Here is a 27,048-nt window from a genome sequence, read left to right as displayed (position 1 = left end):
TGTTTGTACAATCTGTGCTTCGACAGCTGTGTCTTCTCTGTCAGTATTCATTTCCACATCACCTGTAATGTGTGATGGTTTTGTTTCCACACAGCGTTGTGTGTGTGTGTGTCTGGAGGGTTGATGTCTTTAATAATTTATGTAGTGCACACCTGTTCATCTCATCTATCTGTCTTGTGTGTATGTAAATTGTCTGCTCTGTGAACACTTCTATATTGATGTTTCTAGAGAAGGCTAAATAGAAAGGAAAAACTTTAACTCAGTGACTTTTGTTCCTGGCTAACAGACGTATTTTCAAAATTCTTTGTGACATAAAAGAGTAAAGTTTGTATAAAAGCAAACTTCCTATGACCTATTGCTGTGACCTGCTACTGGTATTTGACCAACAGAAGTTAAAGGCAGTTAGTTGTCTGTCACTTGTCTGTGACACTACCAGTCTCCCCTTTTAGTTTTGAAAAATCAATGTAACAATAACTTGAGGGATTATCTGCTTTCAAGATGAGCGATGTATCCATGTCTGAATTGAAAGCAAAGGCTGCAGGCACAATTCTTTAGATATCAACCACTCTCAGAAGGCTGAAGAATGCATTTTTCCATTCTGCTTTTATTGAATAAATAAACAGTACCCTCAATTTATCATTGAACATGTTATAAAACAAAATGGAGACAATGAAATACAACAAGCATTTTTTGAAGATTCTGGATGATCTCATTCAACCTCAAACATCTTTATTTCCTTTAATATGCAAGCTCTTCCCTTGTACCTTTTCTCTCTTTCCTTTTTTTTTTCTCCCCTGTTTTTTCCTAAACTGCTTGGGGGAGCTCTCTCTGCAAACTGAAATTTGTGTTTTAAGATCAGGCTTATATGAGCCTCGCTTTGTCTTTACAAAGTACAGTACAAACAAAATTATTTTTAAAGTAGTTTTGGGCTACTCATTAACGTCAGAAAAATCTTGGTGCTATTTTGAGCGTGTAAACCCTTGGCTTTATTCTTAGTTTAATCCAAGGTAACATTACTGCTTGGTAAGTAGTAAGTATGCTTAGGTGCCATTTGGATAACTCTAGTCACAATAGCAGTAAGTCTGTGTGGGAGCCTTAAGGACCTTGATTTACCATGCCAAGTAGTTACCATGGTATTTGCAGTGTGTTCCCTTCTAATTTTAGGAGCTTCAACAAATACTGTGTTTAAAGATAGATAGCGCAACGTGATAAATGTCACAGTTTTAACAGTGCCACTGTTTAGATTTTATCGCCATGTCTGTGATTCAGCAGATAATATGCTGTTGGGCATTAGAGTTGGTGCTACTTTCTATCTTGCCTATATCTAGGTGGTTGTTTTAATTGCCTTGGAATAGCAGGAGGAGATGAAGGAAATGAGCAGAGTGTCTAGATCAATGGCAGGAGAGCATTCAGTAGTGGAATCAATGTGGTGTTTCATTAGTAGATGTCAAAGCTCACCTTATGTTGGTTGAGGAGAGTCACTTAGAAGTGTATGCAGCACTGGTCTTTTACACACCCATCTTTGTTTTTTGCGTTTATGGATCATTTTTCAGCTTGCAACTCTTAAAATTTCTGAAATTTTCTACCCCATAATCAAATGGAAATTTAAATCAACATATGCAGGCCAAAAATACCAATTACATACCAAGCTTTTTTGGAAGAGATTGTCAGCACAATCAAGAGATTGTCAGATTTAAAGGCTTGGAGGATGTGTGTGTGTGTTTCTTAGAATTAAGTTAATTTGTTATAGTGAGAGAAAGGTGTGTTGGTAGTTTTTGAAAGCCTACTTTGCAGCAGACATATGAAAAGTTTGGTGTTCAAAACATTTAAACAGGTGGAAGATATGTGAGTAGAGGGAGGTCAGATCAGTAACTAATGTGTATGTTGGCAGTTGCCATTCCTTTTCTGTTTGTCTTGGTGGACAGACTTGTTTGTAGCTGGTGTTTATTAGGTGCCCAGTATCTTCTATATGATCACAATTGCAGTGTCTTTTCAAAGGTTGGATATAGAGCCAGAAATCTGTGTGCATCAGTCATTATAATTATAGCATCGTTATTGTAATCCATGGCATGAACTGAGGCAGACTATGTACAGCTCAGTGATATAATTCTTTCTAGAGACTCAGTAAAGTTTATTAAAAGCAGCTTGAACAAGTTTTAAAATTTTTAAGGCTGCAGTAGCCTATTTCAAATAGTTTTTCTGTGCTTATTTATAGTGATGGATGGAAAAGTATATTAACTTAGATACCTCTCCTTAAATATGACTTTGTTCCTTTTCTGTTTTCAGAAAAAATGTGGTAGGCTTGACCCAGTTTGGAAGTCCAGATTTAGAACCATATTTTAGAAAAGACAAGGTTGAAAACACTTTGGGTTCCCATTATAAGTGCTATTTAGGTCATGACTAGCCTATGTCGCTGTAGGCATCTGCTTAGATTAATGTCCAGTTCTTGGAGCATATTTATGTTGTCCGAGCAAGTGATTTGCAGTTCCTGCTTCTTTCTGAAAATTATCTCTTTGTATAGTTACATCTTTAACTTTAGGAAATGTGAGAGATTTTTGTATCTTTCATTGGAGTTCAAAGACCTATGAAAAATAAGGGGTTGATCTTTCTGCTCAGTTCAAAGTTTTGCAGTCTTGATGCAGAGAGACTGTATATGTGGTGCTCAGCAGGATGAAGCTTGATGAGGGACTCTTGCCATTGCTGTGATACAGAAATGTTGTTCTGTTAACATTCGCTAAGGAAGCCCTGCTTCCCTTGTCTTTACATCACATTCCCCTTCTGCAGTAATCCCTGATACCTTTCCTATAGTTATGATGAGCAGGCTTATAGGTAGCCTCCCTCATTTGCCATGTACGTTTCTCCTCTGTGCCCTCAGCTCTCTTCCCTTGCCCTTAACTCTGGCTGGACAGAAAGCAGCACATGTCCTGCCTGCAGTTGGTTCTGAGTTGTCTGGATCAATTGGTATATGAGAGCCAGGTGGCTGCAGACTTTCCAGGGATGGCAGCTGGTATGGGTTTCTCTTCTCCATCTAGCTGCAATTTTTTCACAAAACTTGTTGGCACGTAGAAGCTTTCATAACAAGTCTGCATAACTCTCCTTAGGAAACAGCCCAATAATATTAGAGGGAAGATATTTTTGCACCATTCAGTGCAATTAGAACAAGATATTACTTCCCCATTTAGACATGTTTTAGACTGTCAGTGGAAAATACAGGATTCCTAGAATCTTTTTTTGTAAAGGCTGAAGCTGAACATCCATTTGAATGGGTTACAATAGCAGACTGTTTAGGAGAATAAACTTGACCGCAGGACAGATTCCATTTTAAAGGGAGAGCTCTGGGCTTGTTTGGAGGCTGCTAGTCTGTAACCTTTATTCAAGAAGTGTCCCAGTCTTTAATGACTGTGAGAACTAAAAGTTACTGGATTCAAACAGGACATTGCTCTTTTTCTTGGCCTGGGCACAAAATGACTTGTTCATTTTACAGTAATATCCCCTTGAAGTTATATGGTCTGAGTACAGCTGTGTCTGAAGCTTTGAATGGTGGGTGTGAAATCGTTGCCTGGAACAGATTACATTGTCACTGAACGGTGTGTAAGAGGCATGTTTATTCTCTCTCACTGCAGAAGGGTAACTGAGTTAAAATAAATGCAGTGCCTCCTGCTAGCAGATAATATTTTACTAGGACATGCAGAGCCCCACATGATATACATTCCTGTTAATCCTTTGGGAATGGTACAATTGCATAGCTAACCACTGGGTTGTCACCCAGAAGTTTCTATTTGATTCTGCAATTTTTCATTTAGCTGCTGAGCCTGTTATCAAGCTCAGCATCTTTCAGTTATCACTGTGGTTATATGTGACTGTTCCAGAGCTGTGTTTTAGACTTCCTCTTCTGAGACCACTGTGTTTATAAATGTCACTGTAACTATCCACCCTCAGTCTCCCTTCACTGTGTGTTAGGGGCCATTTGGTTTGTCTTGCTTTCTTTATGCTCCAGGTACTGCAGATACTGAAGCTGGCACTGATAAAATCATGCTTGTTTCCCTGCTCAGTTACCAATGTGAAACTTAAATTTGAATGCAGAGTTGATGCCTTGTGGCAAATGCCTGTTGGGAAGCTGAGTTAATGTAGCTAAGAATGTAATGCTCAGAATCACTTTATCTGCTCTTTGTCATTAGGAGAGCCGCACCATGAATTTGTCAGTCAGTGTTGTAGCATTGGGTAACAGCAAAATTATTATACTTGTTCCCCTAAGAAAAGAGCTTCATGCTGGTAAGAACAGAAAACTCATTTCTTTGTTCTTAGACAGCAACAGCTGCATCTCAGGGCATATTATTGTGCTATTGTGCTTAACTTCTACACTAGTAAGGATTTGAGCTTTGTTCTCTTATCACTCTGATTTTGCCTTCAGTGTTTTTTCCACTGTCCTTTTTTTCTCCCTAATAGAGGAGACAGCATTGTTTAAAAATGAACCTATACTGAGAAGTGTTCTGCCTTCCATTCCCATTGAGGTTGGCCACAACAGAGCTGCCAGTTGAACTCTGCTGTGTCAAAACACTTCACTTGAGCCACATCCAAATCTTCCTGCTTTTTCAGCCAGACTGTTTTCCATAGACAACTCTTCTTCTGCTCCCTCTCTGTACGTTGTTATAACTCCTTACTGGGCTTTCCCATACTGGTTGTTACAACTATTCCTTCCTTTCTCATTTTCCAGAAAATCGCTTTGCTTTTTTTTGGAACTCTGCTCCTCAGAAGCAAACCTTTCCCCCTGAAATGATCACAGGTCCTTAAGTCTTGCTGATCTGTTCTCTCCTGTTCATTTTCCCACATCCTGCACTCTCATCCATTATTTCTACAAGCAACTCTGCACTTTCTTTCTTTCTCTACCATTTCATGAAACGTTCGCTGCACTAGGCTGTGAAATTTTACAGGCCCTTCTTGAGAGTTGCTTCTGCATGGTGCAGAAAGGAAACTATTCACAGAACATGGCCATATAGATATTCACTAGACTGTTTGAACCATAAATATTTTTTTAACATCAAAACACAACAGAACTGCTTAATTCTGGGCTTCACTGGCCTACTTTTCAATCTGCAAAATATTGTTGCTTTCTCTACTCCCTCACTTCCATTGTTTGTTCATGCTACATCTACTTGTTGCTTTTTGGTTTTATTAGCCTGTCAGCTCTACAAGGCAGGTGCTGTTTTGTGCTCTGGGAGCTGCCAAGCACAGTGGAGTCCTGTCTGAATCTGGGGTCTCTGGGCTATCCTGTCCTTCAGGCAGAAAATACAAGAAAACAGCATAATTTAGGGAAACATCTTTATGTAAAACGGATGTGGAGCAACGGGGTCATGTTGGCATCCCACCTTTCTAGTCTGCACAGTGCATTTTATAGAGATGCACAGTCTGGGTCTCACTGCAGCATTAGTGGAGTGACACTGAGGGCTTGGTGAGTCCTGCAGAGTTAATGTGTTGATAACACCTTTCTTAAGATGAAAAATTGATTGGGAAGAAATGTCCATGCGGATACATGTGATACAAATGGATCTTTACCCTTATGGTTAGTCTGTCTTTGTCTTCATGAGTGTAGGTTCACCACCATGAGCTAATGGTGTCAGAAGGTTATAGGTTTTCAATTAGCACTCTCCATATTTTAAACTTATGATCCTTACTGTGGGTAAAGATCATTTTGTGAACTGCTGGACACATAGTTTTACAGGTATCCCTTTGTATCTCTTATGGTTGAACTTTTGCAAACTGTTAGTGTTACGACAACTTAACAAAGCTTATGAGTTTGGCTTTAGCATTCTAGCATTCTGGAATGCTAAAGTAACAGTCCTGAAAATGTTGTTAGCACAAGCAGCAAATGATTAGCAAATTTAGCACAAATGCCATTGAGTTTTTTCTTTCAAAGTATGAATCATTGGCTCAAAAATGGTGTTCTGATGATTTTTATACAATTCTCCTTTTTCTTTCCACTTGTTGGAGGAGATGAGGCACATGCAATACTCAGTCCCAGACCCCTGACATCATCTGAGCCAGTTTGGGCCAACCTTTACAGATAAGCAGAGGTCTTGGAACTAAGGATCACTTCTACAGGGTTTTTCTGCAGAAGTTGAAGCTACATTAGAAGGCTACAAATTACTAACTTCATTGTGGGAGGCACTACAGTGTAAATTCAGCAGTTGCTTGTTCTGTTTAGCCACCAATATACCAATTAGCGTGTGTGTGGGCCTGCCACTGTGTGTACAGACCAGAATTAACTACAGCTTCGTGTGCTCACGTGCTTCCCCTCAGCCCAGTTGCTAGCTGGGCATGGGAGGAGGCCTGAGTATTCAAAGTGCAGGGAATGGGTGTGGGGAACTGGTGGTTTGGGGTTGGGTAAGGCCAAAGGGGAACATGGCAGAAGAAATGGACGTAGAGAGTGGGATAGAGAGCAAGTCAGCAGAACCACGCTCAGCTGCTTCCACTGCTCCTGCAACCACTGGTTTCAGGCAGAAAAACTTCATGGCAAAAAAATCACAATTCACTTGATTTGAGCCCCTCACTACAAGAAAGACATTGAGGTGCTGGAGCGTGTCCAGAGAAGAGAAAGAAAGCTGATGAAGGGTCTAGAGCACAAGTCTTATGAGGAGTGGCTGAGGGAACTGGGGTTTAGTCTAGAGAAGAGGAGGCTGAGGGGAGACCTCATCGCCCTCTACAGCTACCTGAAAGGAGGTTGTAGTGAAGTGGGTGTTGGTCTCTTCTCCCAAGTAACAAGCGATAGGACAAGAGAAAATGGCTTCAAGTTGAACCAGGGGAGATTTAGATTGGATATTAGGAAAAATTTATTCTCTGCAAGGGTTGTCAAGCATTGGAACAGGCTGCCCAGGGAAGGAGTTGAGTCGCCATCCCTGGAGGTATTTAAAAGACAGGTAGATGTGGCACTTAGGGACATGGTTTAGTGGCAGACTTGGCAGTGCTAGGTTAACAGTTGGACTCAATGATCTTAAAGGTTTTTTCCAATCTAAATGATTCTGTGATTGTATTATTTTAATTTTTCTTAAAGATTTGGTGTGCTGTTTCTTGAAAATGTTACTTTATTTGGTAGCTTGAAGTATAAAAGTAAGTTCTTTATAAAAATGGTACCACTGCAAACGTCAGAACAATATGAATATAGAAGAAAGACAATTTGAGCCATGTACAAAGGGAACCTGGTTTCCAGTCTCTCGCACTGGAAATGGGCGTGAAACCATTCCGTAGTTTCGTCCTTGCAATGGGGTCACAGAGTTTCTTCTCTTTGAGCCCTATTGGGAAAGCTGAGGGAGCTTGGCTGTGGTAGACTGGATGGATGAATGTGTGTACACAGTGAAATCAAGCTTCACAAAAATGTAGCAAGAAGTGGGGCAGGCATGTTTAGAAATGTGCGAGCTCCTGTATTATTGAAAGGGAAGGTTTCTAGCAGCAGAGCATGTTACCCAGAGTCTTACAGAGTCTTGAAGCTGTCACAAATTGGAAGTTATTTCTCATTAGTTAGAAAGCCTGTTATCAATCAACAAGCCCAAGTCCCGCAGTATTCGTGGTTATGTTTTGGGGTGCTTTCTGGAAGGTGAACCGGTGTTGACACAAAATGTCTTGCTTTACTGAAAGCAAGGACTGTGGTTTGTACAGACTTAAATGGTGATGTTTTATGGGTAAGTCACCAGCCCAAGGCTTTCAGCTGCTGTGAGTGATAAGGCTCACTCTCTGTCATGGGAGCAGCATAAGGAATATGAATCGAGCAGTCTCTTAAAGAGAAAGGTGTGGTAAAACAGAAGCTTCAGCAGCTCAGTAAATGCTACTGGAAAGTTTCCTGTAGCACTTATCAGTGAATTGTGCTTCTGTAGCCAAGTGAAGGATGATAGCCAGCTACTCTAGGAGCATGGGATGGTGCATGTAGGACCACCTAAGGTAGATTTTGATCTGAACAGTGAATGTTTTCCTAAAGGAAAGAGCAAGTTTCTGAGCTTTGGTAGAAAAGAAACGAGATCAAAGCAGTCCTAACAAAGAACTGGTGTGCCAGAAGTTGAAGTCTGAGGACATCAGGAGCTAACTTGCAGGTGCTTTGTAAATGGCACTGTGTGCCAGTCTGTGTGTTTAGGCACCCATGCACTTCTGAACACTGAGCCTCTACAGTACTGCCAGGATGTACACTAGTGCACCGTGTCAGGAACAGAAGATTTCTTTTACACGCTTGTGCTGTGTTGCTGGTAGATATGGCAATGCACTCAGATAAATCTGAGAGCTACAAAGAGCAGCAGTCCAAACATTCCCTGCTTGTGAATGCTTACTGCATGGCTTTGTTAAAGGAAGAGACCCTTGAAGTAGATGAGAAGGAAGGGGAGAATAAAAGCAGGAGAGAAACACTGAACCTTCTTTCTTCTGAACTTTAAATACAGCTTTGGTTGCACAGCAAAGGCAGGGAGCAGTGATGCTCTCTGCCTGTGATCAGAACTGCATGGAATTGCTTCTAACTTTCTCCATATAATTCCCAGCTATTCCTCTGTACTGGAAAAGTCAGTAGGAGCTGAATGTATGTCTGTTAAGCAGTCCTGAATCACAGTGGTGGCAGTTGGAGCCCAAATGATTTCTTGGTAGGGAGCATGCAAATAGCAGTCACTGCCACATCTTACTGACCGGGCTTAGCAGATCTCTTCTGACCCATTTCTTCATTTTCCCTGTTGCTTAGCAACAGATGCAGCATGTTAAAAGGCTGGAATACAGGCCTTCAGCAGAAGTTGCCTGTTTTCATAGGTTTGATTTCCTTGAGGGCAGACATTTGTAGTGGTTATGGTGAGTAATCACCCTTGTCATGGTCTCATATGAACATTCAAATTGCTTTATTGTATCGCATGCCCTGTAAATGAACAGCGCTCTTATAATAAGGTTCTTCTACCCACTTCTGACATCCAGGAGCCTGTTTGTATCTACAAAAGGTATCTGAACACCTAAAAAGAGCAGCAGGCTGCAAATTCTGCCTGGGCATTAAGCTGGAGGGTGCCTATTCAGCAAACAGTAAACTACTTTTTTAAATGGAAATGTCTTTACTGATCTGCCCAGAGCACAAAGTATCAGTCTAAGCTGGGGATATTAAGCAGAATCAATTCTAGTAATTAAATACCAGCTTTGTAACTACTGTATCCTACCCTTTCCTCCCGGGCACAGGCAATGTTTATATCATCTGATTGTAATCACAGAATCACAGAATCATTCAGGTTGGAAAAGACCCTTGGGATCATCGAGTCCAACCATCAGCCCTACTCTACAAAGTTCTCCCCTACACCATACTCCCCAACATCTCATCCAAACGACCCTTAAACACATCCAGGGATGGTGACTCCACCCCCTCCCTGGGCAGCCTATTCCACTGTCTGACCACTCTTTCTGTGAAAATTTTTTTCCTAGTGTCCAGTCTGAGCCTCTCCTGTTGCAGTTTAAAGCCATTCCCTCTTGTTCTATCACCAGTTACCCGTGAGAAGAGACCAGCACCAACCTCTCTACAACGTCCTTTCAGGTAGCTGTAGAGAGTGATGAGGTCTCCCCTCAGCCTTCTCCTCCTCAAACTAAACAGTCCCAGCTCCCTCAATCTCTCCTCATAGGATTTATTCTCCAGGCCCTTCCCCAGCTTCATTGCCCTCCTCTGCACTCGCTCCAGCACCTCGAGATCTCTCCTCATATTGAGGTGCCCAAAACTGGACACAACACTCCAGGTGTGGCCTCACCAGTGCAGAGCACAAGGGGACTATCACCTCCCTACTTCTGCTGGTCACACTATTTCTGATACAAGCCAGGATGCCGTTGGCTTTCTTGGCCACCTGGGCACACTGCTGGCTTATGTTCAGCTGCTTGTCAATTAGAACCCCCAGATCCTTTTCTTCCAGACAGCTCTCCAGCCACACCTCCCCAAGCCTGTAGCGATGCACCACTACTTTGTGAGGATCTTTAAGTAAGAGAGTGTGTCACAGGAGCATTTAGAGTGCACCAAAAAGTCATATTTCCTATCAGATACTCCACTTTTAAATAAATAGTCATTTGTTTATATTTTGTTTATGCATCCCTCTACTAATGGACAAGCGGGTCAAGAGGAAGGTGAAGCATGTAGCATATAAACGTGGGTGCATTTTGTGCTCTTCAACATTATGTTTGTCTTGTTTGCAGTGAGTGCCATAATTCGTCTGACCGGATTAAGGTGCGAGTATGGGATGAAGATGACGACATCAAGTCTCGTGTCAAGCAGAGACTGAAACGCGAGTCGGATGATTTCCTGGGGCAGACAATCATTGAAGTCCGTACTCTGAGTGGAGAAATGGATGTGTGGTACAACCTTGGTGAGCAGGACTTTGGGATTCAAAACATGTCACGTGTTAGTTGGGGAATGTTTGAGAGTGCTTGGGTACATCTGAACAGTTTGCATGAAAGAGGAAAAAAAAAAAAAGGCTCACATGATTTCAAGGGACATATGATGGTGCTGGGGAGCAGCTTCAAGACTTTGATCCCAGTTAAAATGAAGAGGAGTGTAACATGTCAGAAAGGTGATGGGTTTTTCTTGCCAGGCATTGAAAAGTACAGTGGGTGAAATGCTTGGAGCAGGATTGGATTTCACCTGTGCTGGAGACACATTTCCTGTCCTGTGCCCTTTTTTTGTGTCAACACAAGCATTTTACCAGTCTATAAGACCTGCAATTGCACTGCACTGGGCTGGGAGGTTGTTGAGACCTTTCCTAGTGACCAGAATAGAATGTTGTAGAAGACACCGGCAAGTAACAAATGGTGCTGAATTGACAGGCACAGTAATAGATTCAGGAGGTTCAAAACCTTCTTGATAGGGGCAACCAGCAGTTCCCAGAAGCTCAGGACTATGGTGAAGTCAGGAGCAAATTCCACATCAGTCAGCCCTGTTCTCAGAAGAGGGATCTGTCCTTGGTGGTTGTAGTTCAGCTGACTGAATCCAAGGCCCTATGGTACATTTGCAGTCAGAAAGGCTGTCTTACATCTAACAATGTAGATAGTTCTAGCTAAATGTGTCAGATTGAGGGTGTATCATGGCAGTTGTTTTTGGTTTTGTTGATGTCTATTTAGTATTCAATATTTTGGAAGAAAAAGGAAAGTTTTCTCCATGGTGACTCTGATCGCAAGCTCAGCCTGAGTTTCCAGCAGTTTCTTTTCCAGTGTTGTCACCCCAAGATGGCTCTGTTCTGAACACGAACAATATATGTAATTGCTGATGGTTTTTTCCTTCTAGAGAAGCGAACAGATAAGTCTGCAGTGTCTGGGGCTATTCGCCTGCAAATAAGCGTGGAAATCAAAGGCGAGGAGAAGGTGGCTCCATATCATATTCAGTACACTTGCCTTCATGAGGTAAGAAGCAGCTTCAGCTCCGTCATCACCATGTTCCTTCTGTCTATTGAAGAAGCAATTTTCTGACCTTTATTTCCTGGAAATGTTCCTCCTTGCCTTAGGGGAGCTTTCTTTTCCCTGCTATGCAGTCCTGGAAACATGCTGAATCATCAGACCCGCATTTGTCAGGGAGGCAGAGAAGGCTTTAGGCTGTCTCCCCCACACTGGGGGCTGGCTGGCTCAGTCTGTCCCACTGCCACAGCTGTGCTGCTGTCAGGCAGAGATCAGGCATTGGTCCAAATCAGAGCCCCCCACGAGTTTAACGTGGCGAAACTTCTGAATTTCCTTGTGATGTTTTCAGCATGTACTGTACCTACGTCTGTCTTTAGAGAAGACATACTAAAATGCTTTATGAGTAAATGCTGATCCGGGGAGGGCTTTTACTCTGGTTTTTGACTGATGCAGATATTAGTGGTATAAATTCTTCTGTGCTACTGCACTGGTGTGTAGCTATGAAAAATTCTTGTGGAACAGAAGATAAGCTGCAGTTACTGGGTACTGACCTGTCTCAGGGTGGACTGACCTGGGCAGGCAGTGCTGCAGAAGTTGGGAGAAATCCAAAGACTACTTGTGAGAAGAACTGAAGGGAAAGCCCTGTCTCAGAGAGTTGCATGATGTCTAGTCTATCTATCAAGGAGAAGGCTGGTGGCAGGTTCAGTCCCTAAGTGCCTGAATAAGGAGGAGTAGTCAGAGCCCCTTTCACCTGACATACAAGAATATCATGAGGTCCAGTGAGGTTTAAGCAAATTTAGATTAAAAAGGACAGATGTATCACAGAGAGGAATGTTAAGCAAGGGGGACAACATTTATCCAGATGCTGTGCTAGATGAGCCCTGTGGTGTCTTCTGGCCTTACCAGGGAACAGACAGATACAAAGCTTAGAAAAACATCGGTAGTCGTCTTTTAATAGGCTGTGTTTTGTCCTTCAATACGTATTTATTGGTTTTTTTAATTCAGTGATGGCTTCTGTTTGGCAGGCTGTTTCATTTTTTTCCCTCTGAACATGCATGATCACTTGCCCTTCTTTTTTGTGAATATGTCTCTTTTTAAATATCACCTTCTTTGATTTGTGCATCATAGAATGAAGATGATTTACAGCTAGAATAATTTAATCAGGAAAAACAGTGGTTTAAAGCAGAGTCCTCTAGCTCCTAATGAGATCATTAGACTTTTGCATCCCTTACTACAGGGAGCCAGCTGTCTGAAAGGCTGATGAATCTGTAAGTGACGCAAATTTGAGGATTACTGAGAAACCCACTGAACTGAATGTGCAATTTATGCACAGCAATGATAGCTGAAAGCCTTTGCAGCGTTAGATAAAGTGAAAGGTTATGCTGAATAATAATGCAAGTGTATAGTTGTTAGCGGTGATCTTAAGCATGTCTTTTTCAGAAAAAAAATAATCTGTTTGGACTGTTCTGCTGTATAATAATTACAAAGCTGATACAGAGCTGTTACGTCACCTAGTTTAAATAGCTTGTCCATGGTAAGGTATTTCATTCTGAGGACAAAAATGTGTAGGTTTCACGAAACTAATTAGTCTGTGGTTTCACTGCATTGAAGCACTCCTCTGCATCATTCACTATGTCTGATGGGTAAAGTTGTAGGTATGCATGCAAAAAATTCAGCTACGAGCACTCAGGAAGAAAAGAAGGTAAAAGCAGAAAAATACATAGTGGCCAGGGGAAAGAAAGAGGGAGGAGAGCAAAGAAATTTGTGTTACTGCCTTCTCAGCAGGTCCAAGCTCTTCATGAAACTCACTTGGAGGCTTCAGCAGCCTCACATATAATTTCATTCCTGTTTTGTATTTCAGAACCTCTTTCACCATCTCACAGATGTGCAAGGGAATGGAGTGGTGAAGATCCCTGATGCCAAAGGAGATGATGCCTGGAAGGTGTATTTTGATGAGACAGCTCAAGAGATTGTGGATGAATTTGCAATGCGTTACGGCATTGAATCAATATACCAGGCCATGACGTAAGATGCATTTTGTGTAGTCTTTAGTGCAGATAATCTGTGTAACTAATTGATGTGACTGTTAATATTTAGAAGATGAAATGTGTTGATAATGGAAGGCCTGGCAATGGCAGTTGCTCCTTATGGGGCTTACTGTGAGCAGGAAGAGACTGCCTGTCTCTGAATCACTGGTTTTCTCACTGGTCTGACAAAGTGCTGGAATTAAGCATCTATCTGAACAGTTTGTGTGAGCATCTTTGAAACTAATTGTAAGGAATTACACCAACTTTGGTAGTGTAAATGACCATATTTTATCATTGATAGCTGAGCCATTCCTGTATTATGACTCTAAAGTCTCTATATGAGCACTCTTTTGTTAAAAAGATATTGCCCAAGGATCCCACTGAAGATTTCTGATGATGTGAGAAGGGATGAGGTTTTGCAAAAATGTTTGTTCTATGTGTCTGTTGTGGCAATTGATACAGTCCTTTGAAGTCACTAATTTCCCAGGTGCTGCTGAAGTAATGATGGGCTGATTTGTCCTCTTTGGAGCTAGGCTAATGCAGTTCTTGATCTTCAAAGAGCGTTTTCCTTGTTGCTATACCTTTACTTGGATTTGGGATTAGTCATTCTTCCTCTTAAAGACTAGTAGTGCTATGTTTACCTCATTTCTTATTTCAAACATAACATTAAAAATAACAGACAAGAGCGAACTTTTTCACATTAGAAGCTGAAAGTTTTGGGGTCTGGGTCCTTGGATGAGTTATAATCTGTACTTATGTCACCTTGCAAGCACCTTTTCTGCCTATTGATTTAAGCCAAAGTGGAAAAGAATTGGAAGGTACCTCCAGAGGTCTACTCCCTGCTTATAGCAGGATTATCCTGGAAGTTGGACCAGACTGCTCAGGACCTCTTTCAGTTTGTTGAGAATTTCCAAGGATGGAGATCCACCACCTCTCTGGGCTCCTCTCCTCAGGCTGTATTACTCTGGGGAAGAAATTCCTGGTTAAAATCCAAATTGGAAAATCCTACCTTGGATTTCCTATGCTGTAAACTGCCATATATTGCTGCTTATCTTTTAGTCTTCCTTCCAAAAGGATTGTGACCTGACTTAATCTTCTCACTAGCCCTCCCCTCTCTGCAGAGTAGTCAAGACATTGATTAGATCCCCACCCCTCATGCCTTCTCTTCTTCAAGCTAAACAATCCCATTTTATGTGTCTCTTTATTTACCAAGTACCTAAATGACCAACTGATGCATAGGTATCATGTAGCAAGCAAGTTAACTTTCAGGCATCAGTATCATGTTTGTCTGAAGTACTGACTTGTGAATTCCTGTAAAATTCTCTCACCAGAGCTTTTCTGGTTATAATAATTTGTAGGTTAACTAGCACAGAAGCTAATGTCTGTGATGAGTCCCTCAGCAAGAAAGCCGCATTTTGAAAATAGTTCCCAAATTTAGTTTGGGAGCTCAGTGAGGATTCCTGCTTAAAAAGGGCTGCTTAAAAATGACCCAACTCTCCTGTCTGTTGGAATGAACTTTACTTGCCATGTTCCATAATGTCAGCCCTCTTAAGCACTGATTTTTTTTCCCCCCTTACATCTAACAGATTTTTCTTTGATTGTTTAATCATTTCACAAGCCTGGATGCTTCTGGCATAAATTTGAGATTTCCTGCAGGAGGGTTCCTTGCACTTTAATGAGAGCAGTTAAATGGAAAAATGCAAATGAGTGTGCACGCTTCCTGCAGGCTGGAAGGGTTAGCCCTAAGGAATCACATATCAGTGCAGCACAGAAATACTAGTCTGCGATCTCTGTGCTTGAATGCTTTCCAATTGCTGCCGCCTCATGTCACCTCAGAACCTGTGGCTGCCTCAAGTGGCAGCAAATTATATAGATTTCCTTGCGTCAGGCTTGGTTCTAGGAACTGGCATCAGGACCCAGGGTATCACCTAAGTCAAAAGCTGTTGGCAACAAATAGTTTAGAAGCTATTTTATGATCTGGAAGGGGCTGTATCGAAGGGATTTTGTTTGTTTTGAGCATATCTGTTGTATAGATGGCGTCTTTCTGAAAAAGCTCTGAGATACTGGAGATTTACAGAAAGGGAGAAAAATATAACTTGCATCTCTACATGGTGCCAGCCAGAGTAATGGGGCTATTAAAGGGATAGAGTCAAGTTGTGCTACACAAAATAGATCAGAATGACTTACAGAACTGTTCTTCTGCAGGCATTTTGCATGTCTCTCCTCTAAATACATGTGCCCAGGCGTGCCAGCTGTGATGAGCACCTTACTTGCCAATATCAATGCTTATTATGCGCACACCACTGCCTCTACAAATGTGTCTGCTTCGGACCGCTTTGCAGCCTCCAATTTTGGGGTATGTTTGCATGTTTGGTGATGTTACAATTGGACTTTTGTAACTTGCTTACAGTGGTTCTGCCTTTCAATAAACAACTTGTTCTCTTTAAGGAACAGTAAATCTGTGAGGAGTTGGAAGCTGTGGAGCTCTTTTAGACTAGGCGAAGCACACAGTTTTATTGTTATCATCACACATTCTAGATGTTAATCAGTGTAATGCATTGTGGTGTTTATTCTTTGTGTTCAAATTACACTGGAGCACAGATGGTATGGAATGAGCAAATAATATTGAACTCTGCGTGGTGATGGTGTTGATAAAATATAGCGTGCGATCTGGTCATTTCAGAACTTTGTTTTTAAAAGCAACAACTGCTCTAAGGGAAAAAAAAGGTCTATCCCCTTAATGGTTAGGATGTTTTTTGTATAACATGGTGGAGTTGAGTGTGCTGGAAAAGCAGTTGGAAGGGCTCATGCTTCCCATCAGACTGAGAATTTATACATGGAATGAGGAGGTGTTCATGATGCCAAATCAGAACCCAGTGGAGAGACCTGACCTTGAGAAGATGATCACGAGAAGCCTGTAATACTTGTCACTGAACTACTAGATAAGATCTTGTCATTGTCATTGCTCTGAATTAGACCCTTTTCTGCCTGTTTCTTTATTCATCTGTGAATAAATATTTTCTCTTAAATATGTTTGGTGCAAACTGCAGACTAGAAATCAGAGGGGGTTTTGTTCTGCCTCTACTTCAGAGTGATAATGGAGTATTTTTCTGGCAATTCTAATGTACACAGACTTGAGAAATAATTACAGTATAAGTAAATCCAAGAATCGAAAGAAAATACCGTTTGCACAGTACCATGCATCTATATTCCTTCCTCCCACTCTCCTGAGATCTGATGCTAATTCCCTGATATTCTGCTGCTTACTCTGAACATCGATTGGACAGTGATGTTATTTAATGTTTATTGGTGTTTTCTGCTTGACAGAAAGAACGATTTGTGAAGCTTCTGGACCAGCTTCATAATTCACTTCGGATTGATCTCTCAATGTACAGGGTGAGTGGGAATAAACAGAACCCTTTCAGGCATTCTGGTGGGCAGAGGGGAAACACCATTTGGATTTCTGTTATGTTTCTAACCTTTTGAGTAGTTTGTGTCTTCTGGAATTGCCATGACAAGCTTGATGCTCGAATACACAGTTTTGTTTTCCTTGTGGATAAAACTTAAACCATGTATTTTTCTTCCATATAACCTCCTCAAGACTTCTGAAATAATTTAAGGATTGTGAACTATGCTGATGTCTGATACTCTCCCAGAAATGCAGTTGGATAGGATTCATTAATTAAATTATTCTTATCAGCTACTTCAGGTATCATCTATAAAGGGAAAACAGACTTGTTCTCCCCTGGTAACACAGAAATCTTTTAGAGGAGCTCCAGCCATGTTGTTACTTATTTTAGGTTTGGCAAACTCGAATTACTGTCCCTGACTGGATTTACAAGATGTGCTCTCAGGTTGAGATCCCCCTCACTTCAGCATATTGGGAAGAGATGAATTTCAAATGTTGACATCAGCCCATCAGGCTTCTTAAACCCTCTAGTTTTTTTCTTTGCTACTCCAGAGTCAACATAGTCTTATCATGTGACTTGGACTTTTTTTTTTTTTAATTCCTTGCTATATTATTTTAATTAGTGACTAATTATTTGAAAAAAATAAAAATGATGGCAAAATGTGAGCTTTGGATTTACTTATTTATTTAAAAGTAGATCCTCATCTGGCTAGTGCATTTATCTGAAACACAGTAAAACATACAGAGGAGGGAAACATAAGCCAATTAGGAGAAGTGCATTAGGAAGACAAACAAAAAAGACAAGGGGCAAGGTGCAAAAGAAGATAAAAGGAATGTTGTGTAAAGAGCTATTCTAAAACTACATTACCAGTAAGAGAAGGTCTACATAGAGCATTCATCCACTGAGTAGCAGAAGGAAAATTATCAACACATGGCAATAGGAATCTGTAGTGGTGATGCCTTTTTTGTTTGCTTGGTCTTCAATAAAAGCTGCTTTCCGGTGGCTAATGCTGTTAAACCTTGGAAAAACAAGTAAGATCTGAAGTAAAGGACCAGGAAAGATTTGTGTAGTTTAAATAGTGTAGATGTTATCTAATTGGCAGTATATTTAGAGAAATGACTGAAGCAGTTTGGGAGCTCTTAGTAATTATTTTAAGACCCCTGAAGGGCAGGTTAAGTTCTGGAAGAGAAGGGTGTTATTTTCCAGCTTTCAAGACAGGAGGTGGCAATTTACAACTTAAATTACCCAGATTAAGCCTCCCCCTTCTCCTAATTTAATGAAGCTATTTGTAAGCACTTGCAACAATAAATAACCAGCAGTGTGGATCTGTGAAAAAGAAAGTGTCAAACCAGTGCAGGGTGGCAGGTAAGGAGGAGAGAGGTGGAGCCCTCTCAAGAGTATCTCCAAGTCACCCTCTGAATAATTATTTTGGAAAGTGTTTTGTGAGCAAGTGCAGATATTCTATATGCATGTCAGTTTTCTTTTTGTTGGTTGGTCACTAGCTGACATAAGCACAGAGGAGGTCGAATTACAGTATAGATAATGCTATCTTTTCCTGATTATTATTCCTAATCAAGAACATGCATTCAGTCCCCAACATTTATCCAATGGTTTGTGTTTAAATCTTGACCCACAGAAATCTTTGATTTTGGTAAATACTCTGAGTACCAGAGAGTCCTTGTGTGGACAACTTAACTTTAAAAGGAGAGTTGTCTAGGAATGAGCATCTACAAATGACTGTAAAGAGCATTAAATTGCTTGCAGTGGTTAGCTGAACTGCAGCAGTTCTCAATTGCTGTCAATTCTGCAAGTCTTCAGTAATAAATGAAAGCTTGTTCCCCTCCTTTTTACCTTTGTCTCTTAAGAATTTTGAGTGTACAAATATGAAGAGACTATTCAAGTGAAGGTTGCCTTTGCTATTTTACTTGCAGCAAAACAAATCACATCAGCTTGAATGTACGAACATGCTGAGGAGCATGAACGCTTTTAAAGGACAGAGGAAGGAAAGAGTGGGAATGTAGGAAAGAGTACAGTGCCTGAGGTCAGAAAGGGAACAGTCTCTTGCAAGAAGCAAAGCTTGCTGCATTCAGCATATACATTTACATGCATATGTACACATACATTCACACAGACACATATGTATCATATATGGAAGGCACAATGAAACTTCTAATTTCAGTGGAACACAGGGAGTGGAAGAGGAAGCTATGGCTACAGACAGCAGGGTGGTGGGCACAGTATGTAAAATAAATGCATGAGAATAAAGGAGAGACTGAGGGTACATGCTTGGCAGATTGGATCTTACAGGGGACTGAGTGGTTACAATGACTTCTTACTTGGAACAGTGCTCATTTTCCCTTCTCAGTCCAGTTAATTTCTCTGGAGAGGCTGTTAATATATCACAGCTCTTGGTGTCTCAGAGGAGAAGCCAAAAACCAAGCAGTGAGTGAAAGGAAAGGGCCTGCAGAGGCAACCTCAAGCAAGAGGCCAGGGCTGCTGGTGGTGAGGCTGTTGCTCCCTGCCTGCTCCTTCTACAGCCAAGGAGAGATCTCCTGCCACTGAGGGTTGTCAGTCTCCTGGCATCCACAAACTTTACATTCATATGAGAAGCTATTTAATTAAGCAAACAGATAAGCTTCTGCAGCAAAAAGGCCTTATTTATTGAGTATTGTTTTGACTGGTACAAGCTTCTTGAACAGGAAATGTTTCCAAGACACTTTCCTTATTTAGCACATGCTTGAAGCCTTGCATGGATCTGACTGTGCTTTCCAACAGGATTTCCCTTTTTTGTCAACAGAATAACTTCCCAGCCAGCAGCCGTGAACGGCTGCAGGACCTGAAGTCTACAGTGGATTTGCTGACCAGCATCACTTTTTTCAGGATGAAGGTAGTGTTATGGGTGGGGATGGGAATGGGGCCTCTGCAGTTTTCACCATGGGAGTTGGTTTCCCATTTTCAAACCATTGTTTTATGTCATCGTGCTTTAGACACTTAAGGAAAGTGGAGATCATCTGCTGACCATGTAATATACATCCACATTTCTGCTGACCATGTAATATACATCCACATTTTATCTTTACTTCACTGTATTTTGCATCATGAAGATGAAAGTTGTTGTTTTCCCTGGAGCTTTTCAGTCATAAATATGGCACAAAATAATTTTAAAAGGAGGAAAAAAGAAAATTGTCTGGTTTTAGGAAGATAATTTGCTTTTGTTAATAGCATTAGGAAGCTTTTCCTATAAAACTGTCTACAACATTTATCAGATACTACCATCTCTTCAGCATCTTTTATCTAGTAAATATTTTTAAATTTATTTCTTGGAGGGTAAGATCTCAGTAGAGATCCAAGAGAGTTGTTATGAATGCTAATGTGCTGGTTCTGTAGTTAAATTTATTGTTGAAACAATGTGTAATGAGATTATTTTTAATTCCTGATTTTTGTTTCTAAACTTTAAAAAAAATATTGTTGTAGGTTAGCACATGTCATTTAGTAATTTCTATCTTACCAAAACCAAAGCAAGTCTTTAATTTGAGCTATTTCAGGAAGTGCTTAAAATTTTGCTCTTAAGCGCTAGGGTAAATGATGGTTTAGAACTTTATTTTGAAAATGTTCATCCAGACAATATGTCTGTATTTGAGGTTTGTTTTATAGAAATACTCTGAAAAGTTTAGAGGTGGTGACAATATCAAAATTGTCTCAGGCTATAGTTTTATTCACAGAGCAGTGCCTGCATATCTGTTTAGTTTAAAGTAACCCTGCAGTGTTTTTCTAAAGCAACATAACAATGAAATAATGAAAAGAGCTGTTGTTGCAAGAGGAGAAGGCATATCCATTGGCATGTTCCCAAGGATTCTGGTGTGCTTTAAAATTCAATAAAGCTTGTGATGAAAGATGTCCTTAAAGAAAGTTTTTTTGTATTTGGTCTTCAGCTAGACTCTCCAGATGAGATGTAATGTGCTCCACTAGCCTGTTGCATCTTCTTCCAGTGTTGGAAAAGGTTGCTCACTGGCTTCATAACAAAAGCTTGCAAGTTTAGCAGAAATTGTGTGTGCTTGGCTCAGATTATACACATATCAAGCCACATGATTTACTTATTCTGAAGAATCTTCCTTGGCACTTCAAAATCTCTTTTATGCTCCAAAAGATCCTGCAGGGACATAAGTGTTATCACTGCTGGTTTATGCCTGGGGAGAGTGACCCGTTTGTGGTTTCAGGTCACTGATAGCACAAGTCACTGAAAGCAGATCCACCAAGTCCTGGGTATTTCCCAAGCCAGTGACTTTTCTTTCCCTGTTTGATTTATGGACAGTGCTTTGACTAACTCTCTTTGTTGTCTCTTTGCCAGGTCCAAGAGCTGCAGAGTCCACCCCGAGCTAGCCAGGTAGTAAAGGACTGTGTAAAAGCTTGCCTCAACTCCACCTATGAGTACATTTTCAACAATTGTCATGAGCTGTACAGTCGCGAGTACCAAACAGATCCTGTGAGTAGCTGATAAGCGGGAAGAAATCCCAATTTCTGATTTTCTTAAGATAATAACAAGAATATTAATTGATATAAAAAGCCAACACAAACAAAATTATGTGACTTGTTATCTTCTGAATGCACAAAACTTGTAATCAATTAATGAGCACTAATTACTAAGTGGAAGATGATAATTGTTTTACACTAATTAGGATTTGTTTTGCCAGCCTCAGCTATTTTATTTCATGAGCAGTTATTTGTGAAGGGAAGGTTTGATGCAGTGTTGAGTGAGCAAAAGCCAATTAGAGCAAATGTACGCTTATCAAGAAAACTGTCTTAGGCATAGATAAACCTCAAGCAGTGAAATTTTATCTTGTTTTCTAGCACCCAGTGTCCTGCACTGGGCTTAGAAGGTACCTCTAGGCACAAACTAGATTCAAATCCATGAGAGCTCTACTGGCCAGTCTGCAATAGTGCACATGCAATATGTCAACGTGGATGTACTCATCAACCCAGGTGTCTAAAAAGCAAGTATTTGGAACAAGCTTAGAGCCAATGATGTCTCGGCAGGTCTCCAGGAACCTGACATGTTCTTGCCGTGGTAAATGGCAGAACAGGGATTATTTGGGTTTGAGTCCACCAGAAAGCAACATGGTTTAGCATGTTACTGTGTTTTGCATTAGATCATGCAAGTTGCCAGCAGACATTAATAACTTTAAACTCTTCAGAAGAAAGGGTCCACAGGTAATTTGTGTTTGGAGTTTGTGTGGTGATCTACATTTGCTAGCTTCTTCTTTCCCCTTTAAATTTACACTGGTTTTCCAATGGCTTCCTCCCCAGAACAAAAATCAGGACCTTCCTCCTGAGGAACAGGGCCCCAGCATCAGGAACCTGGATTTCTGGCCCAAACTCATCACTTTGATAGTTTCCATCATAGAAGAGGACAAGAATTCTTATACCCCAGTCCTGAATCAGTAAGAATCTTCCATGTCCTGTATGGCTAATGCTAGTCTCTGTGTGCTCTGTTTTATTTGTTAAACTGCTTTCTATCTCTTCTGTCACTTGTGTATTTATAGAAGTACTTATCTTGTCTGTCTGTCTTTCTGTCTTATCTGTCTCTGTCTATATAAATAACTCTTTTTGATTGGGATGGAAGAGTTTCAAAAGGTTCAGTTACGATGGCGTTCGAGCACAAACACCCTGATTATTACAATCCTGAACTCAGGGAGGCACCTGAAAATGGGGTGAGAGTTCTTTTGGTTTTTTCTGATGTTGAGCAGTTCTGGGATGCACATTAATGCACACAGTGGTGCCGTGGTGACAACACCTTATGCTGTGATTTAGGAACATGGTGTTCAGTGCAACACTGGGAGATTGCATTGGGTGGGGTTGGCACAGCATTGGAAAGGAAGCTGAAACCAATCTGTTTAACTAGTGAATACTCCTCCAACAGTCCCACAGGGCAGGACAGAGGGAGATATCTGACAAGGTATTATACACAAAGAGCTGGGTTATGCCCTAACATGGCGGGGACACCAGATTAGTGTTCACCTGTCAGCTAGTAAAACTAGAAAAAAAGAAAAAACAAAGAAAAAATATCGACAAGAAAGGGGAAAAAGGTGCAAGGACATTGAAATCACATTCCCAGAATTATTGTATGCATCTCTTCTAGGAGAGACATCCAGGGCCTGGATTTTTGAGTTAAAACCAGTCTCAACAGCAGTGTTGTTTTCAGGTTATTTAATCTATGCCACAGAGTCCAGTCCATGATCTCCAATTTCCACCTGGTCATTTATCTAGGATGAAGGAAGCATCTGTAATGTTGAGCTTTTCAGCTTGTAGTTTAGCTCAGAGCTGAATAAAGAAGAGCCCTTTGCTCTGATACATGCCAAAGCCTTTCCCAAATGTCCCCTCAGGTTTCCTCAGGAGCTTACTGTTGGGAAGATCAGCGCAGAGGTGATGTGGAGTCTTTTTGCCCAGGACATGAAATATGCCATGGAAGGTAAGAGAATTTCTCACTGCTGCCAGCTGACTTGTTGCTGATCTCTTGTTCTCCATCCATTTGGTGTAACTGAGGCTTAAGCCCATTAGTAGCACCACCATTTGGAGCAGGGATTTCTAGTGGTTCCACTAGACAGCTGTGGACAGCTGCTTTATGGGTGAGAGGCTGAGATCTGCATGAGCTCTAGACCTGTGTGTCAGTCTGTGTTGCAAGCTGTTTATTGTCATCCCAGCTGTTTTCCCAATATTTTGCAGGTCAGGCTTTATGATCATCTGTAAGGTGATATAGTGATAGAACAGAAGTGCCAGTGCTGCCTATGGTGTGCTAGCTGTGTTCATATTCCAAAACCAAGTCGAGTTACTGCTTTTGGTCATTCACAAAATTATGCTCAATCCATTTGTCCCCAGTTTGATCTAAGCTCATTTATAGGAGTGACAGCCTAATAGACTCTTACTTCAGACTTCTAGAAAAAAAAAACCCTACATGCTGCCTGTAAGAGAGTTTCCTGCATTTTGTTCAGGAACAGTCTGTGGGGTTGCTCTGTAAGCGAAGAAAGTTGACTCCATCTATTTCTTAGTCTCTGTCAACTCATCAGGGGTAGAGACTGTGCTGTGGGGGGACACTGTTTGCCACTCTAGGCTTGAATTCAGCAGGCTGCAGGTCTGGGTAAAATGTTCTCACTTCTTTGTTAAGAACTTTTTATGTACACTTGTACCCCACAGTGCCTTTGTCTTGTGAGGTCGTGTTGATGTAAGAACAGACACTGGGAGGAAGGGCTAAGACCTACTAACTATGTTGAAAAGTCTCTTTTATAGTGACTGTCACTGCTTGCTCATGCGTTAGAGATAAGGCAACTGTGATAACTTCATGTTCACTTTCCCTAGAAACTGTTTGCTCCTGCAAACATTTTGTCTTCCCTTTCCATTTTGTCCTTATTTACCCTCAGGAATTTATAATGCAGTTTGCTCTTCTACGTGTTGAAAGTGCTATATCTTCCTCCTTTATCAGTAGTCATGAGATCAGCAGCTCTCCACATCTAGTTCCTGACTTTCCTAAGATTCCCTTTCCCCGTTGCATCCAAAATGCAGCTGCAAAAACGTTACTGATTGTGTGTGTGAATTTGACTGTCCAAGGGGACATGACTCTGACCAATTTTTTTCCTCGTTTAAATGGCTTTATTTGATTGCCAGTGCCCAGGTTAACTCTACCTTCCAGGTTTTCTCTGTGCACATTTCATACCATGTCCCCTATGACTCTGTCCCCCTTCATGAATCTGGGCTTATTTTAGCTTTTCCTGATATCCTTCTTGACTTGTGAGCTTCTTAAGACAAGGATTGGCATAACGTTTCCATCCTGAGTTCGTCACTGCATAGCAAATACTTGCTGAAAGAGCATCCCTCTTCAAAGTATTTCTTGGTGAGAAAAGTTGACACAAAGGCAGTTGATGGACAGGGAAGGGTTTGCATTTTGAATGAAAGCTGAAAAGCTGCATGGTACATGTATTTGTACTCTAGCTGTGCAAGTCCTGCAAGAGGATTGAACAATGATAGAGTCTGGGTTGGTGTGTGTCTCTTCCAAATAGATATTCAAGAAATCCTCAGGGTACAGAATTCTATTTGAGGCAAACATGATTCCTCACTGCTTTGCTCTCCAGAAACTTATGAAGATAACCTTTAGAAAAAGCTCTACAATAATTCAATTACAGGCCTTACTACATGTATTTTAAATACAGTTGATTGGATTAGCTCACTGCAATTTTTTTTTTTTTTAATGAGGGAAGGAAAGGATTGAAGGAAACAGATTAAGTGATGTGAAGGATGGTGATTAGATTTGCTGTCCTCAGCTCCTGGCTCTGTCATTTCTCAGTTTGAGTTGCTAATTTCTCTACCAGTTTAACTACACCGAGAGTTCCATATTCCTGTGTTTGCCAGTTTGTGGAGTAATCCCTGGGTACATTTCTGGTGTGCTCCAAGATATGTGTGCATCAGGAGCTCTTTGCAACAAAAGCTAATCTGTTTTATGGAGATACATGCACATGAACCCAGAGTATAACACTTGCTTCAAACTTTCTTCATGGTGTTTTCCCTTATGTTCTGTTCCTAAGTTCTGGATAACATGAGCTCATTCACCTCACCAAGTGGTAAGTTCATGCTCCTTGTTAGAGTTTATAGTTGTGAGTAGGCAAAGATTTTAATCTGTTACCTGTAGTTGCTAATATTAGCTTTAGTGTCCTGTAGTTTTATGCTAGTGATGAGCAGATCTGCAAAGAAGACTTGGAAGACCGTACTGCTGCTGCAGAAATGGAGGGTATGTGCTATAAGGAGACTCCTGTTCTGACATTCCAGTAGTTTTTTAATGGTACCCGATACACTGAGCAGTTCTGGGCAATAGTCCCATTGCTGCGTCCAGGCATTAAGGTGTAGATAATGTCTGATGAAGAATAACTGCTGAGGTCAGAGGTCCAGTTCATGTGTGGCTCTATTCCTTCCCTCCTAGCTGGGATGATCTCTGGCCCTTTCACTCTGCAGTGGCAGTAAATTTTCTTCTAGCTTAAAGGCCATGCAGTGGCTTTGGTGTAGAAAGAGTGCAGGCCTGGCTGTGGGAAACTGCCCCCCTCCCTCCTTCCAGCCTGATCTTCCACATTGCTCTCTAGTATGCAGTGTGGAAGAGAGTTGGGAGGCTCAGGGTGGGGACATGACTTCTCTGAGCTGGAGAGCAGTGCCTGGCTGCATGAGTTGTTTTCCTTTTTCCTCATGAGTGGCAGCTAACCACGCTTTTCACGGCTGGAGCTTACTCTCCATGTGCATTGTGCAGCCTGTGAAGGGCAATGTATAAAATTCCTACTTTATACCTAGAACACAGTGCTTAGGGCCTTCAGAACCAGTAATCTTGCTAGCCTGTGGATGCTGCACACTCCTTTGAGCACATTCTGAAGACTTAGATTGCTAATGTGTAAAATGTTCAAATAAAAATGAAACACCGATATTCTCTTTAAAATATGTTCAGCGACTGGTAGTAATAGTCATGGCAGCAGTGCGTTTGACTGCAGGAAAGCAGGTGCACTGCAGACCTATCTTATGCCTTCATCTCCCCTAGGGAGACTCAACTGAGACACAACAGAAGCTCTAGGATCTACCCGGCTTGTTTTGTTTTCTCTCTCCCCAAAGCAGTGATGGCTCAGGGCACCATGAACAGCAGACCTGGCCCTTCCTTCCTTGCTGGAGAAGGCAGCACAGGATGAGGCACTGACAAGTGTCCCTTGTTCCCCATCAGCCCAAGAGTAGAACAGATGGGGTAGACATGTCATGTGTCCCAGACTTGGCTGGCAAGATCATGCTACCCTGGAGTCACTGTAGCGCAAAGGGTGATTTTTCCAAGTCTTACAGTTAGCACTGCCTCTGGGATGTTGACCAGTGCTCAGCAGCTGGATGGCCTCCCTGTGAGCCCACTGGTAACTGGAGTTTTCTCACTGTCCTCTGTGAAACCTCTGTGACCCAGAAAGCTCAAACACCCCGAGCAAAGAGGGCTTCTGCTCTTCCTTTACTAGGAAGACATTAAAAGACAGTAATAGAAAATCCACGTCATCCTTGACAGCAATGTTTCATCTTATTTTGGACACATCAGCTTTAGGAGAGCTGCAAATTGGAAGCATCTCTGATAGGAAGAGAGACTGAATAGACTTGGCAGGCAGGATTGAAATAAATCATTCTGCCACATTCTCACTTCTAATAAGGGGAGGGGGATCAGATGCACACACAGATGCCAGCTGTCTGAAGTG

At 41.4% G+C, this 27,048-nt stretch overlaps 1 protein-coding gene across 2 annotated transcripts in view; it reads left to right on the top strand.

Moving 5' to 3' along the window:
• Window positions 1-27,048, top strand: part of UNC13B (unc-13 homolog B) — a 220,177-nt gene that overhangs the window by 146,678 nt on the left and 46,451 nt on the right. Inside the window, exons 17-26 of one of the 2 annotated variants that reach the window (XM_074856070.1) lie at window positions 10,177-10,346; window positions 11,261-11,376; window positions 13,229-13,392; window positions 15,600-15,750; window positions 16,722-16,790; window positions 19,602-19,691; window positions 21,153-21,287; window positions 22,109-22,242; window positions 23,185-23,270; window positions 25,375-25,410. In XM_074856070.1, the coding sequence (XP_074712171.1) occupies window positions 10,177-10,346; window positions 11,261-11,376; window positions 13,229-13,392; window positions 15,600-15,750; window positions 16,722-16,790; window positions 19,602-19,691; window positions 21,153-21,287; window positions 22,109-22,242; window positions 23,185-23,270; window positions 25,375-25,410 (1,151 nt within the window). The remainder of the gene's footprint in view (window positions 1-10,176; window positions 10,347-11,260; window positions 11,377-13,228; window positions 13,393-15,599; window positions 15,751-16,721; window positions 16,791-19,601; window positions 19,692-21,152; window positions 21,288-22,108; window positions 22,243-23,184; window positions 23,271-25,374; window positions 25,411-27,048) is intronic. The other variant, XM_074856071.1, reaches the window with a different exon arrangement.

Source organism: Strix uralensis, chromosome Z (assembly GCF_047716275.1).
Source record: "Strix uralensis isolate ZFMK-TIS-50842 chromosome Z, bStrUra1, whole genome shotgun sequence".
NCBI classification, from domain to species: Eukaryota; Metazoa; Chordata; class Aves; order Strigiformes; family Strigidae; genus Strix; species Strix uralensis.
This window is presented reverse-complemented; position numbering and strand designations above follow the sequence as displayed.